Source organism: Aphelocoma coerulescens, chromosome 19 (assembly GCF_041296385.1).
Source record: "Aphelocoma coerulescens isolate FSJ_1873_10779 chromosome 19, UR_Acoe_1.0, whole genome shotgun sequence".
Classification (NCBI taxonomy): domain Eukaryota; kingdom Metazoa; phylum Chordata; class Aves; order Passeriformes; family Corvidae; genus Aphelocoma; species Aphelocoma coerulescens.
The window spans coordinates 10,101,317-10,118,335 of NC_091032.1; the positions used below are offsets into that span (position 1 = coordinate 10,101,317).

The window sequence follows — 17,019 nt, forward strand, 5'->3', positions numbered from 1 at the left end:
CGGAGGAGCTGTGGACTTTCCATGGAATAAAACGCCTCTGCCAAAACCAATCAAATACCCTTCAAATCACCAAGCATCCCCTGAGAACAGCACAAAAAACAGGGCTGGAAAGTTTGTTTCTCTTGTTCAGCTGCCAGGGACGCTCAGGATCTATTTGAAATGCAGGACAAAAAGTTTTGCCATGCAAAAGAAGAGTGAAATAACAAGGGTGGAGAAGGCGCTCCACGGAAAGAGCCCGAACAAAGGCTCCGTTATTGCATTCCAGTGGACAGATGTGTGAAAAATTAATCCCTCCGCCCCCGAAGGAAGCTTTTATCCCAATTCTGAGATAAAAGCATCCCTGCGACATGGCACTCCAAACAGCTCAAGTGTGATCGCTGCTCGCGCTCTGTGCGGGAACGCCGCAGGGGCCGCAGGCGGAGCAGCCGCAGCACAGGCTCCAGGAGCGGGAGATGGAAACAGGGATTGATTATTAACACTGACAAAGCCCTGCTCACTGATACGCTCACAGGATGGCTCCATCACTGGAGGATCCCCAAATCAATCCGACCTACTGAAAGCAATCGATCCCCTGCTAAAATGCCCTTTGCCAGGCCCCCCGTCCATCAGCTCGCTCAGCTGGGAACAGCTCCCCTGTCACTGCTGTCGAGCCACTAATGCTGTGTGACCTCCCACCACTGTGCCAGCATCTCTGTGGTACCTCTGTGGCTCTCTGCTCCTGACCCCCTCAGCAGTGATGGGCATCTGACACCATCACACTCTGCCTGATGGGGCTCCCAGCACAGGGCACTGGGAATGCCTCCGAGAGCTGGAGCAGGGGACAAGGAGAACTTGTAGCCAGCAGTGTGATAACAATGGTCCGGTGCCACTGTTTCCCCTCAGCAATGCCTGGGAAGTGCAGGCATCTCCAGGAGACGGCAGTGGCTTTGGAGACTGCTGCTGTGGGGTGCCAGCAGGCCCTTTAATCCCTGCACCTGCTGCTAAAGGGCTCCCAGGCTCCCAGTTAATTTTTAAGAAGCAGCTTGGAGGTAACTGGGTGCCACAAATGGGTGCCTGGACAAGAGTGCCTTGAAGCCAATGGAAGCATTGATAGCAGCATCTCTGGATCCCACCCTGGACAAGCAGGAGCATGGCCTGCATCAGCCCCACTCCCTCCGAGCCCTCTGAAGTCACCTGGAAAATCAAAAGAGCGGAGGGAGAGATCAATTCATTCCTGGTGTTTGTTTAAGCACAAAAGATCCCCACGCTTTGTGTGCCCGCTGCTCCCAGCTGCCCAGAGGAAACAAGCTCCCAGAGCCATTCCAAAGGCCAGCAGTGCCCACTTCAGGCACTGCAATTAGAAGGTATTTTACAATAAACGTTTTGCACTGGGCTCACACGCTGTCCAGGAAAGCCCTGAGGATTCACAGCAATTTCATGCTCTCTCATTGCTCAGAACGAGCCAAAACCCCTGTTCCAAGTGCAATTTTTCACAGATAAATTTTCCTGCTTCCTGCATCAATAGTTTCACTTTAAATAGTGAAGCACCAAGGGAAGGTGGACAGATCTGGGTTAAATTCTTTGCCCTGAGGCCCCACATCCAGTCCATGGCTGGTGTCTCTCCAATGCACAGGTGAGTTTGGGAGAAGGGGGATCCCAGGATGACACAGCCCTGGAGCAGCAGGTTTGGGCTGGAGCACGCAGCCCTGCTGTCTTGCTCTGGGCATTGCAGTGGGAACACAGGATTTAGAGGATTTTCCAGGGGCTTTGTGAACAAATCTGGCGAGCGCAACGCTGCCTGAGCAGGGCCAGGCTTCACATGGGCTCCAGGGGCTCACCAGGTCTCTGCCCTGCTCCATCTCCTGTTCGGGTGGGATCATTCCTTCTTAAATCACTGAGTTCTCCTGCCCTCCAGCCTGGGTCTGGCTACAAGGCAACCACAAGGGAATAACACAAGAACCATTTGTCCCCCTTCCTGATGCCAGGACCCTCTTCCTGCAGCTCTGGTTCTAAGAGAAATCACTGACTCCTTCAGTCCTGCTCTGATCAGCCTTTGAAGACCCCAAATACCTTGCATCCCCAAAGCACACACAACCCTATCCTCTACAACCAGTCAGACAATAAGAATCAACCCAAAAAAAGGGCACAAAGATCATGAAATTAATTCTTACACAAAAAAATATCATGCAAAGGATTTCCTCTGTTTAATGGCCAAAGCACTTGGGCACCTGAGGTCGCATGTTCAGACTTCAGCAATGAGCAAAGGGATTTAAAATAAGAAAATGGAAGCTGAGATGCTCAAATCACCACCTGACTTCAGAAAATAGCCAAAATCATAGAACAGGCACAGAGAATTAAATAAAAGCCATCATGAAACTGCAACTAAGAAGTAACCCCCTTGGGCTGTGCTCACGGGGTGTTTCCAGTGCTCAGACATGAGCTGCAGACTGGTCTGTGCAGGGTGTTTGGGGGTCCTTGTGCTGAGGGGGATCAAGCTTGGAGCTCCTTCACACCCCAACACTTCACCTCTTACAGCCCTGGTGCTCCCCAGCGAGCTGACCTGAACCCCGGCCCTCCAGGAGGGTCACTTCATCTCCCAGGAAAGAAGTGCAAAGGCTGGAATATGAATTCATGTGCAGGCTGAGCGGGGAGAGGAGCCAGGGAGCTGATCCCCCCTTTTCCAGCGGCGTTCCCAGGAGCTGATCCCCCCTTTTCAAGTGGCGTTCCCAGCAGCTTTGATCAGCCCGAAAAGCTGCGCCAGGCTCACAGCTGTCATTTCAGATGGGTTCTCGCTTGCATTATTCTTTCCATTAGGCAGTGTTATCCTCTTTGGAGGATCTTTAGACTTCATTTCAAAAGTATCAGAGACTCAAAACCATGAAGCAGAAGAGCCTGGTAGGTTTTTTTGAAGGCAGGCAGGCGTGGGTCCAATTTACCGGGCAAAAATGTCGTCTTTAATGGTGAGCAAACACAAGGGAAAGCTCCATCCCAAAACAATCCCTTTATGTTTAAAACCTTCATCTTCCAGGCTCTCTGTCTCACACTCCCCCACCCTTTCTATAAGGAAACACAAATAAGAAAGAACTAAACCTGCTACTACTCCAAGCTTTAAAAGAACAACTCAGTGCTGAATATTTAGAGAAGAACATAACACCCACAGAAATCAAATGTTCTCTAGAACTCATCAAAGATCAGGATTCTACCAAATCATTCACAACTCATTACCACGGTTTAGTAGCAATTAACTCCTCGGGATTTGATTGCAGACTCTATGAAAGCTTTCTCAAAGTCCACAGGAATGCGGGGCAGCAATAAGCCCTGCCTGGAATGTCCTGTGCTTCCCACCAGTGACCCTGGTTTGTCTGTGAGGAGGTGGGATAGTGCCATCCACACCACAGCTGATGAACAGGACCCAGCACAGCAGGGCAGATCTCCAGGGAAACAGGGCAGTACTTTCCAAAGGTTTTGATCAATTCTCTTAACACTTTCAGCATCTCCAAGCCTGCTCCGAGTCCTCTGTTGCAACAGCCCCTGAAGTGCTTCCCTTTGTCTTTCTCCACTGCGTTACATCAACCTTGTTAAAATCTATTTCAGCAAATTAGGGAATTTCAGCCAGAACCCACCATGCATCACGGACCCTCATCCCACAGCCCCTGCATCATCCAGGGCCCAGCCACATGTGCAAGGTCTGTCCCATGCCCCCCAATGTCTGTTTGCAGATGGATGCTATGATGAGCAAATATTCCCATTGTGGAATTCCAACAGAACAATAAATCCCAAATATAGTTAATTTAAAATTTGGCACTTCCACTTTATATACAGTAAATGACCCATTTTTCAGCTGTTGGGACTCTCAGGCCGTGGGTTTTAGGATGAGAATGGTGCATTTCTGCCCAGTAATTACTTTATGCATCAGCGAGACAAAGCCTTGTCTGTCTCCAAATTATCATTCTGGGGCTTTTCAAGTGCAATAACCCTTTTGCAGTTATTTCACTATACTGAAAACTGGGAAACTTCTCAAAGGCAAACAGTTTGTTCTAAAAAAACTTATTTATTCAAAAAACCACAAGCCAAGAAGCAAAAGCTGGCAGCTGATTTAGGTTACTTACTCTACTTAAAACCTGCTCCTACCCTACAGCAGCTTCAAGGCTCCACTTCTCAAATGTGCCCTATGGAAACCCCCACCATCCAACACTCAGGCCCAGTATGTAACTGGTAATGTCCCTAACTAGCAACTGGTGAAACCCAGAGAATTATGACAGAATCAAGTGAATGGATGAAAGAGAATCTCAACCACACCATTTCCTAAAAGCAAATGGTTCTGTTTAACACAAATTGATTGCTTCCATAAAAGAATTTCATAGAATGAGAGTCACAGAATGTTTTGGGTTAAACGGACCTTAAAAACCATCTCGTTCCACCCCCTGCCATGGGCAGGGACACCTTCCACTATCCCAGGTTGTTCCACTACACCAACCCAGCCTTGGACACTTCCAGGGATGGGGCAGCCACAGCTTCTCTGGTCAACCTGTGTGAGGACCTTGCCACCCTCACAAGTAAGAATTTCTTCCCCTTATCCCATCTAACCCTGCCCTGTGGCACTTTGAAGCCATTCCTCCTTGTCCTGTCTCTCCAGGCTCTTGTAAACAGTCTCTCTCCGTCTTTCCCGTAGGCTCCCCTGAAGTCTTCTCCAGGATGAACAATTCCAATTCTCTCAGCCCTTCCTTGTAGGAGAGGTGCTCCATCCCTCTCATCATCTTGGTGGCCTCCTTTGGACTTGCTGCAACTTATTTTGAAGGCCAAAGCCAAACATTTACCTCAGATTTTTAATCAACAAGTTAAGTATAAAGGAAATGATGGCTGCAGGGGCAGGAATACCCAGGAGCTCACTGGCCCCACGCTGCCTCACAGCACAACAGCTCTGAATTTCTGCATTTCAGTCCCCTGCTGCTGGATGAACAAGGGCAGGTTAGATGGAACCACATTAAGGCACCTATTTGGAGTTCAGCAACGTGGCACTGATTTGCTTCAAGCCTCATTTCTGCTGCTCTGATGGTAAAGAAAATGAGCTATTTGGTTAAGCTGCTTGTCTCAATTTTTATGAATGATCTAAACTATCTGGGTAAGTATTATTTAAAGACAGGTCCTTAATGATGAACAAAAGCATAAAAAGAACTCGTGTCTCGAGGCTGAAGCTGGAAAAATTCAACACGAAGAGGCAACTTCATAAAAGAGAAGGCAGTAAATCACAGGACAAGGTTATCAGAGGGTGGGGAACTCTTCACCACTCACGTGCAGCTCAAACAGCACAGCCATCGCTGGCAGACAGGGACTTTCCCCGTGCCTCACTGGGCATTCCATAACCCATATTATCAAAGAGGTCAGAGGGGAGGATTGGGATGCTGAGCCCAGAAATCTTCAAGGCATTGCTGCAGCAACTACGATCACTGCACCTGGACAAGGCAGGATGCGGAAGCTCCTCAATGGCCAGCTGGAAACCCTACTACTAAAACATTCACATTTGAATGTTTTTGTGCTATAAGGAGACCAATCTTGTCAAGTTCTTTGTAACCTCAGCTTCAATTTTTAACAGCTTTAGTCAAAAATTGTCTCTACTGAGGCACAAGGCAGGAACGCAGGGGAGCCGTCATGCTCCGGCTGGCTCGGACACAGAGAATTCCTTTCAGCAGGATGTGCATTACCAGACTGTGTTCCTCCTTCTGCAGGGTTATCCATGTTTTCCTCCACACACGGGTGTTTGTGTTACGCCTCTTTACTCTTGTGAGTAATTGCTCCCATTAACCCTCCTGGTCACTGCAGCTGTGGCCTGCTCAAAGCTGAAACCATCGCTCTGGAGCTGCAGCATCACCCCAAAACACAAAGAGCTCCACAGACACCAGCAGGTTTGGAGGTTTCTTCCTTTTCTCTCCTCTCTGCCCCTTCAGGATCACTCATTTTCAGGGCAATGAACCTCAAGTTTTAAAGCCTCAAACTGCAGGCACAGAACAGTGAGCAGCCGAGAACAGGATGATCAGTGTTCAACGTTCAAGATGTTCCTATTTCTCAGTTATTCAAGTTGTAAGTGGAGAAAAATCTTATGAAGGACCTGGGCAGTTTTGGGCCTCAGCCAGACATGGTATTCAGGGAAACCTCTGGAGCAGCCTCACTCACACTGAGGGGATGGGGCAGGAAAAGGGGGACAGGCTCCATTTTCACCGGCCACACTCTGCTGCCATTGACAGTGCTGGGAGCTGGACCATCAATACAGACCAACAGCTTCTCTGGAAAATCTCACATTAAATCTAATAATAGGATTACTTTAAGGGGTAGGGGGAAATAGAAGGTGAGAAAGGCCTTTTACACAATTCTCTGCAACATCAAAAAACTGCAGCTTTTCTCAGAAAAACTGCCTAAGAGGCCAAGGTGCTTCAGTTCTGCGCGGACTCAGAGAACAGCTCTAGAGACCAATTTTTCCTGCATCAAAACACAATCATCTAAGCAGAACTTGAAGGAGAACCTTCTGGGTGGAGATTTATGGGCTCTGCTATATTAATTTCTCAGTTTGCTGTCTGCAGTTCCAGCTGCTCCTCCCTCCAGGGATATGCCTGCAATGGGAACGATCCCTCATCAGCAAAAGAACACCCAAAACCTTAATTTTAAACCAGGTCCAGTCTACAGCCTGTCTTCAGGAATGGAGGCTGAAACGGAGAGGTGGGAATGGGTAACTCAGGTGGTTCCAGCAGATTCCAAATGCACTCTGTAAACCAGTGATGCCATGCAGATGCAGTGATGTGTTTAGGTGAAAACAAGGCATGCAGCACAGGGGAGAGCAGAGCAAATTTAAGCAGTTAAGAGAGGGTTAGACAAAGGAGTCAGAAACATCTCCAGCTTCATTCCACATCTCTTGCTGTTACAAGGCTTAACTAACTGAACAATTTAAAATAGGTTTCACATGTCCTCCTCCTATTTTGCAGCTGCCACCAGGTTCTCCTTTTCTGAGTGCTACATTTGATCATTCCAGTATCACAACCAGACAAACTTTGCTCCCATTAGTAAATGTTCTACAAGCCCTACACTTGTGTAACAGTGCTCGAAGAGTGTTTTACAGAGCTGACCCCTGTTAATACAGACTTCATCTCTCCCTGTGGGTACAGAAGCCATGTGTAGGCAGCACTTTAGAATCACTTTACCTCACCAGAGTAGGAAGTTGGGTGCTCGAGTACAGGGGAATGTGGCTTGGGGTCGATGAAGCACCACACGCCCCAGGGCTGGGTGTTTCACACCAATGCACAAGGGACAGAGGGAATGGTTGGCTTTTTGGGATGCTGCAACCACACCCTTTTCCTCCCATCCCCGCTGCACCCCCCTTCGAGGTTATTAATCAAGGGGGGACCTGAGCAACAGAATTTGCTTTGGGGTGTCCTAAACCCCAGACACGGGAATCTCCTTCCCTCTCCTCCTGTCAAGACACTATGACAAAGAAGCCTTAAGTATGACATAGTAATTCCCCTTGTCTTTGACACCAGTTCCTTTTCCTCACCTGGAAAACACCTGTTTTCTAGTTACTACCTCCTAGGTGAGCACCACATGTAACTTTACACAGGATACCTCCCTGCCCAGCACTGATGAGTGAACACTGTGGGACTGGCATCAGGAAAGAAACTGAATTAAGCTCAGCAGAAGGTTGGTTTAAATGCTCTCATAGTAACAAACAAACCCCATCAGTTTCAGACTTTGAACCATCTTGTGTTGCATTTCCACTGCCCCAGGCACTGCAGGAGCATGACCCAAGGCTGAGCTCATGGCCTCTGCAGCACCAGTATTAATAAGCAAATATATTTCCCTGAGCTCTGAAGTTTGTGAAAATATTTGTTTTTCTCACCTCTCACCATATACAAAGGTTTTAATAAGCTTTAACAAACACACAAGCAAACAAACCCTTAATTAAAATAAATAATTTAAATTTCTGACCTGAAGGCTTCTATGGAACTTCGACAACCCCCAAACACTCAGGTGATGATGGGAGAAAATATAACTGGGATAAAGACAGTGCAGGAACATCCTGCCACAGTGCTGGAGGACCAGTGGGGATGCTGCAATTTCCTCTCCCCCCAGTTACAAGTGCATTTTGTCTTTTTCTGGGTGTAATTTTTGCTGTAAACACACCTCGTATGTAACTGTTCCTCTGCAGGTTCTTCAAACAGCGGGTCACACGCTCTGAGTGATGGTTGTTTTATTCTTTTATTCAACTGTCATTGGTACTGGTTATTTGGGCATCCAAACCAAAATATTAAAATTGCAAGCTAAGAGAGCAGCAACACAGCAGATCCGTTGTAAACAATTTATTATTATTTTCTACCTCAGTTACTTACAGGAAAAAAAGTCATAAAAAAGAAAAAAAAAGAAAAAAAAAGAAAAGCACAGATGGACTATTTACAAAAAATGAGAAAATTCACAATAGCTGAAATGTTTGCAAATCATGCACACTAAGACAAGTTCACAAAAGCAAAGCAATTCATAGCAAAAAAACCCAAACAAAATAATAAGAAGCCATACAGATTAAAAAAAGCTATTGCCTGCAGAGAAGTCAAAAGAAAACTACCCAAGTATTACATCAAGCATCTTTAATGAAATGAACAGCACAGCCGTGGATTGTAGAGCCTTTGACACCGACATTTTAAACAAGTGGATTAACAAACATTAAAATGCATTACAGTTCTACTGTAAGCATGCAACGTACTTCTCACAAACTTATCATCAAGTGGGTAGAAACACTTCAAGAACAGCAGAATTTAAACAGAACATGTGTTTTCTACCCGAAAGTCCAGAATCTGGTCTTGTTAAAGCCAATGGATGGAGGTTTGCAGCTCTCCTGCGATTTGGGTGGAGATGAAGAGGCGCGATGCAGCTTAAGCAGGGAAAGCTTGGCCAGAATTTAGGAAATTTGCCCATGATTTGCAAGCAAAGTTTGGAAGGAGAAGCAGCTGCAGGCAGTGTGCAGGACCATCGCCGGTCAGAGTTGGGATCAAAGAATCAGAGAAACCCAGAATGGTTTGGGTTGGAAGGGACCTTAAAGCTCATCCAGTTCCACCCCTGCCATGGGCAGGGACACCTTCCACTGTCCCAGGCTGCTCCAAGCCCCACTGGCTCTGGGAGCAGGGCAGGAATTGCTGTGGGGGGCAGCAGCTGCCTGAGCCCCTCTCTTGGTGGCATCTTGCCACGGCCCTGGTGTGATGGTGGCAGCTCCCAAAGAGCCCCCAGGCCAGAGGGAAGGGAAGGGGACACATGTGGGCCTGTGACACCACAGGGTCACACAGCTGGGGTAACTCAGCCCTGCGCTGCCAAGGGTCCCAGGGACAGGAGACGCTTGTCTCGCTCCACCCTGGATGGGATTTGTGCTACTGCTGGATGTCACCATGTTAAAAAGCGCCAATCACTCTCTTTGGGGCTGTTTGTGAGACCAAATCAACCCAATCATCCTTCTTACTTTGTTGATAAAATGATTTCTAAAAAGTTTGTGAGAAGTCATGCCTTCGGAACGCCCCTGACCCCATCCTTGTGAGTTACATTCCAAGTGGGCATTAAAAACTCATAACAAAGCAGAGGAAAAAAAAATAAGAAAAAAAAATAAAAAGCAAACTCAAAGCAGTGAGGATATGGAGCCTTTAAAAAAATAAAAATAAAATAAAAAGTCCAGTCAATCAAACCAGCCAGTAAGAGCAGCAATTTTTCAGTGGACATTGATATTAAACATGGACCACCCAGGCTTTCTCTGTCTCTCTCTCATTAGCACTGTAGTAAACCCCGATTAATTTGTTATGCATCTTTAAGAACTAGTTGATAAAAATTATGTCTTGTGAAATCGGCAAATAGTCTGCAAAGTGAAATAAGAACAGAAATTAATAGATTAAACTGAAAAGATAAGTCCCAGAAATTAAAAAAAAATAAAAAAAGAAGAGACACAGAAAGGGAGTGATTGCAATTAAAATAAAAAAAAAGAGGCAATGTACTGCATGAGGAAGGGCTGGGAGGAATCACGGGATGGGAGGAGATAGAGCAGTCGCCAAAGGGTTGCGTGTCTTGCCCCTGGAGCCAGGGGCTGTCCCATGCCACAGGAAATGGTGGAGATGTGGGAGAGGATGTGGGAGAGGACATGGGACAGCCCGTGAGGGGACCCTGCCCGCAGCTCTGACACGGGCATGGGAATGGGAATGCAAACAGGTGCATCATGGCATTTGTACCTCGTTTCACTTGGACAACAGGAAATACCGTCAGGACAGTTCAGTCAGAAGGGAATTCCTTTTTCTGGCTTTAATTTACTGAAATAGTAACTGGGCAGCACAACCTGCACAGGGACAGTGCCTGTGACAGCCCTGTGGGGTGACCCCGGCCCGGCCACCCAGCCCAGCCAGTGGATGGAGCATGGGCAGGTGCAGGACACGACTGGGCTGTGACAAACGCTGCCAGAGCTCCTGAGAGCAGCCCAGAGTGTGACTGAACATTCTCTGTGTGTCTGTACTGAGGCTGCACCACCAGGGCGTTCAGGGAGGGAGGCAGAGGAAGCTCTCAGACCCAGGATGCTCCTGCAGAAACAGCCGAGTACTTCTCCCTCCAAATCACGACACTGAGATTTTAAACCTGACAACTTACTAAAAAAGCACATTTCAGATTCCCTTCCACCAGTTTGCAAGTGCCTGTCTCACACTCCAAGCCCTACCACAGGCCCCAATGACCTTCTGCAAGTGCCAAAATGCACGAAAGGAAGGGCTGGCACATCCCTGTCCTTGAGTCCTGCCCTGCTCCTGGAAAGGCTCCCTGGCACTGAGCTGTGCTCTGTGGCACTGGGCTCCCTGCCCCAAACACCTGCTCCAGCGAGGGGGGCACCCCATCCTGCTGCTGGACCATTCCTCACACTGCGCCTCCAGCCAGGACGCTTCCCACCCCGCACGCTCTGCTGGGTTGTGATTCTGGAGATCAGAGCCCCAAATCACCTGAGAAACTCCCAACAACTCTGGAAAGGTTCTGATTGCTGCTAAGGAATAACTGATCCGAGCAGGAGGGGAGCAGGGCCAGAGCTTTGGGGCAGGGGAACTCAACAAGGTGAGACAGGACCCTGAGCATCTCCTGGTGCTTCCTGGCTCCCCTGGGCCCCACCATGGCCCACAGCTTTCCACATGGATTCTTTTTCCATATTCAAGCTCTGCAGGAGACTGAAAATAACCAGGCAGTAACTGGAAGTCCTGTTTTGATAAAAACAGGCCCTTAATAAAAATACATCTAAGGAGGGGTCGAGTCAAAGGGTGCCTTTGCTGTCAGCAAGCAGACACATTCGCTTCAGACATGTTTATAATTAAACTCATCTAAGCTCTGCCGATTTCCATCATTAAACCTATCAAAGGTGTCTCTCCTTCAGTGCCTTCATACAATCAGCTGGCACATGGAATCGTGAGGAGTCAGAGTGTGAGACAACACACAAACACTTGCTGAAGCCTCCTCCTCACCTCCAGCTCCTGGCTGCAATCCTGCCAGACCACACTGTCCCACTGGTTCCAGCAGAACCAGAGGCGGTGTCACCTGGACCTGGGGGTAGCTGCCTTGTCCCCACCAGCATCGTGTCACCCTGGCAGCTCTGCTGTCTGCCTGACGCCCCAGTTATTTCAGACTTGGCCTGGTCCAGGTGGGAAGACGTAGCACTGGTGGGAAGAGGTGGCTCAGCTTTCGGTAGAGCCCTGGCATTTGTGACTTCAAATACACAAACCCTCACAGTGCTGTTCCCCTCGGTGTTATCGGTCCTGCAAAAACCAGCTGCACAATAACCCCACCACAAGGACACTGTGCATGCTACAGGTGACAACAATCCGTATTTTCCCAAAGCAGGGTGTCATCCTAATGACCTAGGACCGAACACAAGGCTCCACATTTGCCCCAGTGCGCTGCAGGTGGAGCTAAGCCTCTGTTCACATCCTCACCCATCCTAGAGAACCTTCCTGTGAGGCGCTGGTTTTCCTCCTGCCCCTCCCTGCTCACTGCAGGGGGTTCACTGGGTGTCCCCGTTACCCCAAGCTCCCACCCCTGTGCTGTGAGCCCTGAGGAGTGTGTGACCCTTGTGACAAGGCTGCTCAGGAATTCAGGAGTCTCCTAACCATGGTGGCCAGGTGGGGCTTCAGCCACAAACACAGCAGTGCTGCTTGGCTTGTTCCAGCTGCTTGGGAAAAACACGGAGTGAAAGGAAACTCCCTGTCCTGTGTGGTGCCAGTCCCACTGCGGAACGTGCTGGAAAGGGCAAAGGCTTTGGATGGGCTTTGTTGGATGCCCCATCCCTGGAAATGTTCAAGGCCGGGCTGGACGGGGCTCTCAGCAACCCGATCCTGGGAAGGCATCCCTGCTCACTGCAGGGGGTTGGACCTCTGAAGGTCCCTTCCAGCCCAAACCATTCTATTCTGTGGTTCTACCATCTGTCCACCCCGAGCCCGCTGAGCGCCCCAGTCCCGGCGCAGCGCGGCAGCTCCGCCGAGGGCGGGGGAAGCGAACCGACGCCAAAGCACAGCATCACCCCACGGCTGCACGCTGCTCCTGGGGAGGAGCCCCCGGCACGGAACACGGCGAGGTCGGACTTCGCACTCCAAAAGTGAACGTTCACTTACCACAGGCCAGCACGGGAAGGTGTGTGCGGGTCCCTGTGTGCGTGTGCGTGTCTGTGTGTAGCTCTACAATATCTATGAAAGGAAAAACCCATCAAAGGGAGGGTAACAGCTCTTCAGTGATCTCTCTTGCTTTTATGTTTTAATTTAAGAAGTTTTGTTTTCAAATAACCAGTACCAATTTATACATTAGGAAAAATGTATTGAAAGTATGTCGCTATAAATGTCTATTTTAAAATAGTAAAAAAAAAAAAAAAAAAAAAAATTGCTGTTGTGTGAGGTGCTCCCTGCAGACTTGCCTGTCTCAGCCTGCAGCTACGGACTTAAAAAAAGGAAAAAACCAAAAACCAAACAAACAAGAAAAAAAAACCCCCAAAAAAGAAGGAAAGAGGGGAAATAAAGCAAATCTGCAAATGAAATGTACGTACCTGGGAACTGATAACTGTAACTTGGGGCAAATCCAGGATATCCTCGGCCATATGTTGCAACAAAATTCGGGTAACCTTGATCACAGAAATGTAAAAAAAAAAAAAAACAAGAGAGAGAAGTTTGAGGATTAATGAAGGGTTTTTCTGAAGGGTTTTTTTTTGTTTTTTAATACAATGCACAATCACAGGGAGGATGGGTGAGACCTAATTTTACGGAAGGTATTAAAAAATCAGATTTATTCTGCTCATGCCAAACTGCAGAGAGGTTTCATCATTAGCCTGGATAGAAACATCTTGAGCTGCCGGTGCTGGCCCAGCTCCGAGCAGGAGCCCTGTCACTCTGGTAATTAACATGCACTTTGGTGTCTGGAGCCCAAGGACTGTGCATACTTGTTAGCTGGAAGAGTAAATGCCAAATGCTAAGGCTAAACACATAACACGGGTTTGCTCTGACATTTGGAGAGCTTACAATGAATGTACTTTGCTTCAGAGCTATTGACAGTTGGAGATTAAGGTAGTAGTAATTCTTTATCCCGGGAGTGTGAAGGACAACAGTTAACACATCAAAGAGTTGGAGGCAACAGCAGCGACCAGCCAGGGAGTCAAAGAGCTTTTAATTTTTCAGGAAAGGAAGCTGTGCAAGGTGCTTCCGAAGGCCCTTTCTGAGGCAGAGCAGCGGCGCAGCCGACCTCGGGCTGCTTTGGGAGGGTTATGAGGAGAAAAACCCACTTGAGAGCATTCTGTGAATAAAAACACCTCAGTGAAGGCACAAAGTGGCAACTCTGCTGGTTGGAACAAGCAGCTGGAATATGAGGGAGCAGGGCCTGGAGGGAGGGTGCTGATGGACACTGGTACCAGCCTTGGGTGAAGTCTCCCTGCGTCACACAGTGCCTGTGTGCCAGGACCAGCCAGGCTGGGCAGGGGGCTTCACTCTCTTGTCTGCATGTGCTGGATGTCCCACTGGTCCCTGGCCATGCGGGGGCTGGCAGCAGCCATGGGGTTGCACACTGTGACACCCCGTGTTTTAACCTCCCCACCTTACAGAGCACACCCATTCTCTCTGGTCCCACAGGGGCTATTTGCTCTAACCCACATGGCCAATGTCCCGAGGTGTCCTGTACACTCACGGGGTTCCCTAAAATTCTAACCTCACATTGATTCTCAACCTTTCCTCTCTCAGACTGCTTAAAAACAGGCACCACCCCGTGCAATTCCAGTGCACTAAATGCCGCAGAATGTCCCCACTGAGCCTCAGAGGCACCCCAGGCCTCTCCAGACCAAGAAACCATCAGGAAAAGTTTTCTCCCGCTGTCTGAAGTCAGTGGGAATCTTGGCAGCAGCTGGGCTGGAGCCCGGGCACACGCTCAGCAGCCGAATGGCTCTTCTGGGGGGCTCCTATCTCTGCTTTTATTTATCCTTTAATACACCCATCCATCACCCAGCTCTTTTCCTGCTGCAGCAAGTCCCTCCATTTCCGATCAGATTTATATATACGTACAGCGTACTATTAATCATAATCTAAAACTGGAAGATAAAAATGCTTGGATGAATTCTGATTATGGGATTAAGCAGTGCCAGGCAAAGGCAGCCCTATGACGCCCGGACAGCACACAGCGCTCAGTGATATGTACACACTGCTTTAGCCCTCCTTTCACAGCTCAACAGCTGGATTCCCTTAGAAATTAATCACCTCTGTCATTAAATCAGATCTTTCAGAGTTAAGCTTTACAAACCTTTTTTTCCTTTCCTTTTTTTTTAACAACACTATTGATAAATGGATTGTTTGCTAAGTACGTAGTGCCATTAACACCACTGAAAAATCGCTCTGCGGCGTCCGACCGCAGCCCCTCTCTCCTTGCCAAGAGGAAGAATTCAGTTTATTCTGATTCAGGCAATTCTGAAGCAGATCTGTCAGCTCACAACTGTCAGGGCACAGGGACTGACATGCTGGGCAGCACCTGAGCTCTGCAGGTGTGGTACCTGTGGCCCCAGCTGGATTGGCACAGTGGGGGATGGCAGCTGCCCACAGTGGTTGGATGCCACTTCTTCTGCTGCCTGCCCTGGAATGGCCCTGCCTCTGGCCCCAGGGCACACCTGCTGCAGCTCTCCTGTCCCTGGCCAAACCTGGCTGTGCCTGATGGCCACGGCACCAGCCAAGCTGCCCGGGGGCTCTGCTGGCACCGCCGGTGCTCTCGAAGTCAGGCAGATGAAATCATAAATTTATAATACAACATTACTTCAATTTTCCTCTTCATTTACTGCTGCAGTGCCCAGCTCTGCTCTAACGACTTGAAGCCTGATCCTCGGGGGACGTTGCCTGGCTGAATATCAATGGTGCTTAACGCCGCACCCAGTGGATCCTTCATCAGGCCAAATGATGGCCATGCTGACCTATCCAACACTCCCATTAGGTGCCATCCTCATCCTGCACTGGGCACCCAGCAGTTGGTTTACTAGCAATGATGAATCCCTTGAATTATCCCCTGTTGCTAGACCAAAAATCCAAGTTTTGACTGCATCACCCCCTTTAGAGCAAGACTCTCCTGTTCATGGAAGCAGAACTCAAATCAGCAACCACACCACTTTCACACCACTGCTTCCACCCAGCTCCTGTCCAGGCTATGGAAGTGTCTTTTCATTTTAAAATTCGGTGATGGGGTGGACAAAACTCATGGTCAATATGTGGGAACACTGAGCACAAAGGAGACAGGGGACCTCTGCAAAATTAATTCAAATGCTCCAGAAAATGCATGGAAGTTGTTGTCTCCAAGTGTTGCTCTGAGCTGCAGCTGCTACTCCATCGAACAGTGTCTGGTGGAAAAAGGAATGACTTTCTTTGAAGGGCACAAGCTTCTTTTATGCATGAGCTCAGCCTACCTAGGCTGAGCGTGTGCAGGAACACAGAGCCCTGCCAGAGACCTTCCGAAATCCATGTTCCACCACACATCGCTCCCGCACTCTGCGGGTGTGAGCTTGGGGACCGAGTGCTCCCACCTCTGGATGGGTTTGCAAGCTAAAAGGAGCCAAATTTTAACATTAAACACCAGGAAGATGCCCATCACCAGGAGAAATGAGTGCTGTGGGGCCCAGCTCAGGGTCACCTCCAGAGCCAGGTGTCACCGCTGTGGCTGCGGTCCCAGACACAGAGAGCAGCTTCAGATGGGAGGGGAGATCATCTCCTAATGTTGCTCCTCCGTTGCTCTCTTCTTTCCTCTCTTCAAGTTTTCAGGCACAGACCTGAACAGAGGGCAAAAAGCTGTGGGACAATGCTGGGACACCCACGTGCCCTTGGATGACCAGGCTCCTGACCCACGCACCAAGGCCAGGAGCCAGCATGAGGCTCCAGGCACAGGGCGAGTTTCTTGGTCACCAAACTGCTCCACTCAGCCACAGACACGTGCAAGGGGACACACGGGGCCTGTTCATGAGCATCCACGGGGCTGGGGAGCAGCTCTTCCTGCTGGCTGGGCTGACAGGGAGATCAGTGGAACTGAATCTGCTCCACTCTTTATGCAGCGGGGCTCATTAGTGCTCCTCCTCTCCCTGAGACCAGTGTGTCCCACCAGCAGCCCGAGCCCCAGACAGCCCAGCAGCTGTCCTGGCAGAAGGCTCAGCCTTTCCTGACTCTCCCAGTCAAAAAATCCTTTCAGAAGAACACTTTAATTTTGTTCCAATCAACCAAATCATCACAGAAGCGGCTGCCTGCGCACCTTTAGACCCCGGCTGCTGCAGGCTCCTTAGGGAGGCTGTGATTAATGAAAAAGACCAACTTCCTTAATAGCTTTGGAGGGAGTCGCTCCCCGCTCCTTCCTTTGGGTTGTCTTGTGTGTTCGTTCCTCCGATTCCCTCCTCTGCCCGTCAACAGCAGCTGGAGAAGGTGACCTTGAGCAAGGGCCTCTGGAAACAGGTATAAAAATCCTTCCAGAGCAGCCCAGGTTGCTCTGATTCAGCCCAGTTGCGCATGGAACAGA

The 17,019-nt window shown here is 49.1% G+C and overlaps 1 protein-coding gene across 14 annotated transcripts in view; it reads right to left on the reverse strand.

Moving 5' to 3' along the window:
• Nucleotides 1-17,019, reverse strand: part of MSI2 (musashi RNA binding protein 2) — a 212,461-nt gene that overhangs the window by 27,875 nt on the left and 167,567 nt on the right. For 6 of the 14 annotated variants that reach the window (XM_069033636.1, XM_069033634.1, XM_069033631.1 and 3 more), the window contains one exon: nt 13,049-13,123. In XM_069033636.1, the coding sequence (XP_068889737.1) occupies nt 13,049-13,123 (75 nt within the window). Of the gene's footprint in view, nt 1-8,241; nt 9,854-12,623; nt 12,696-13,048; nt 13,124-17,019 lie in introns of those variants that run through there. The other 8 variants (XM_069033628.1, XM_069033632.1, XM_069033629.1 and 5 more) reach the window with 3 other exon arrangements.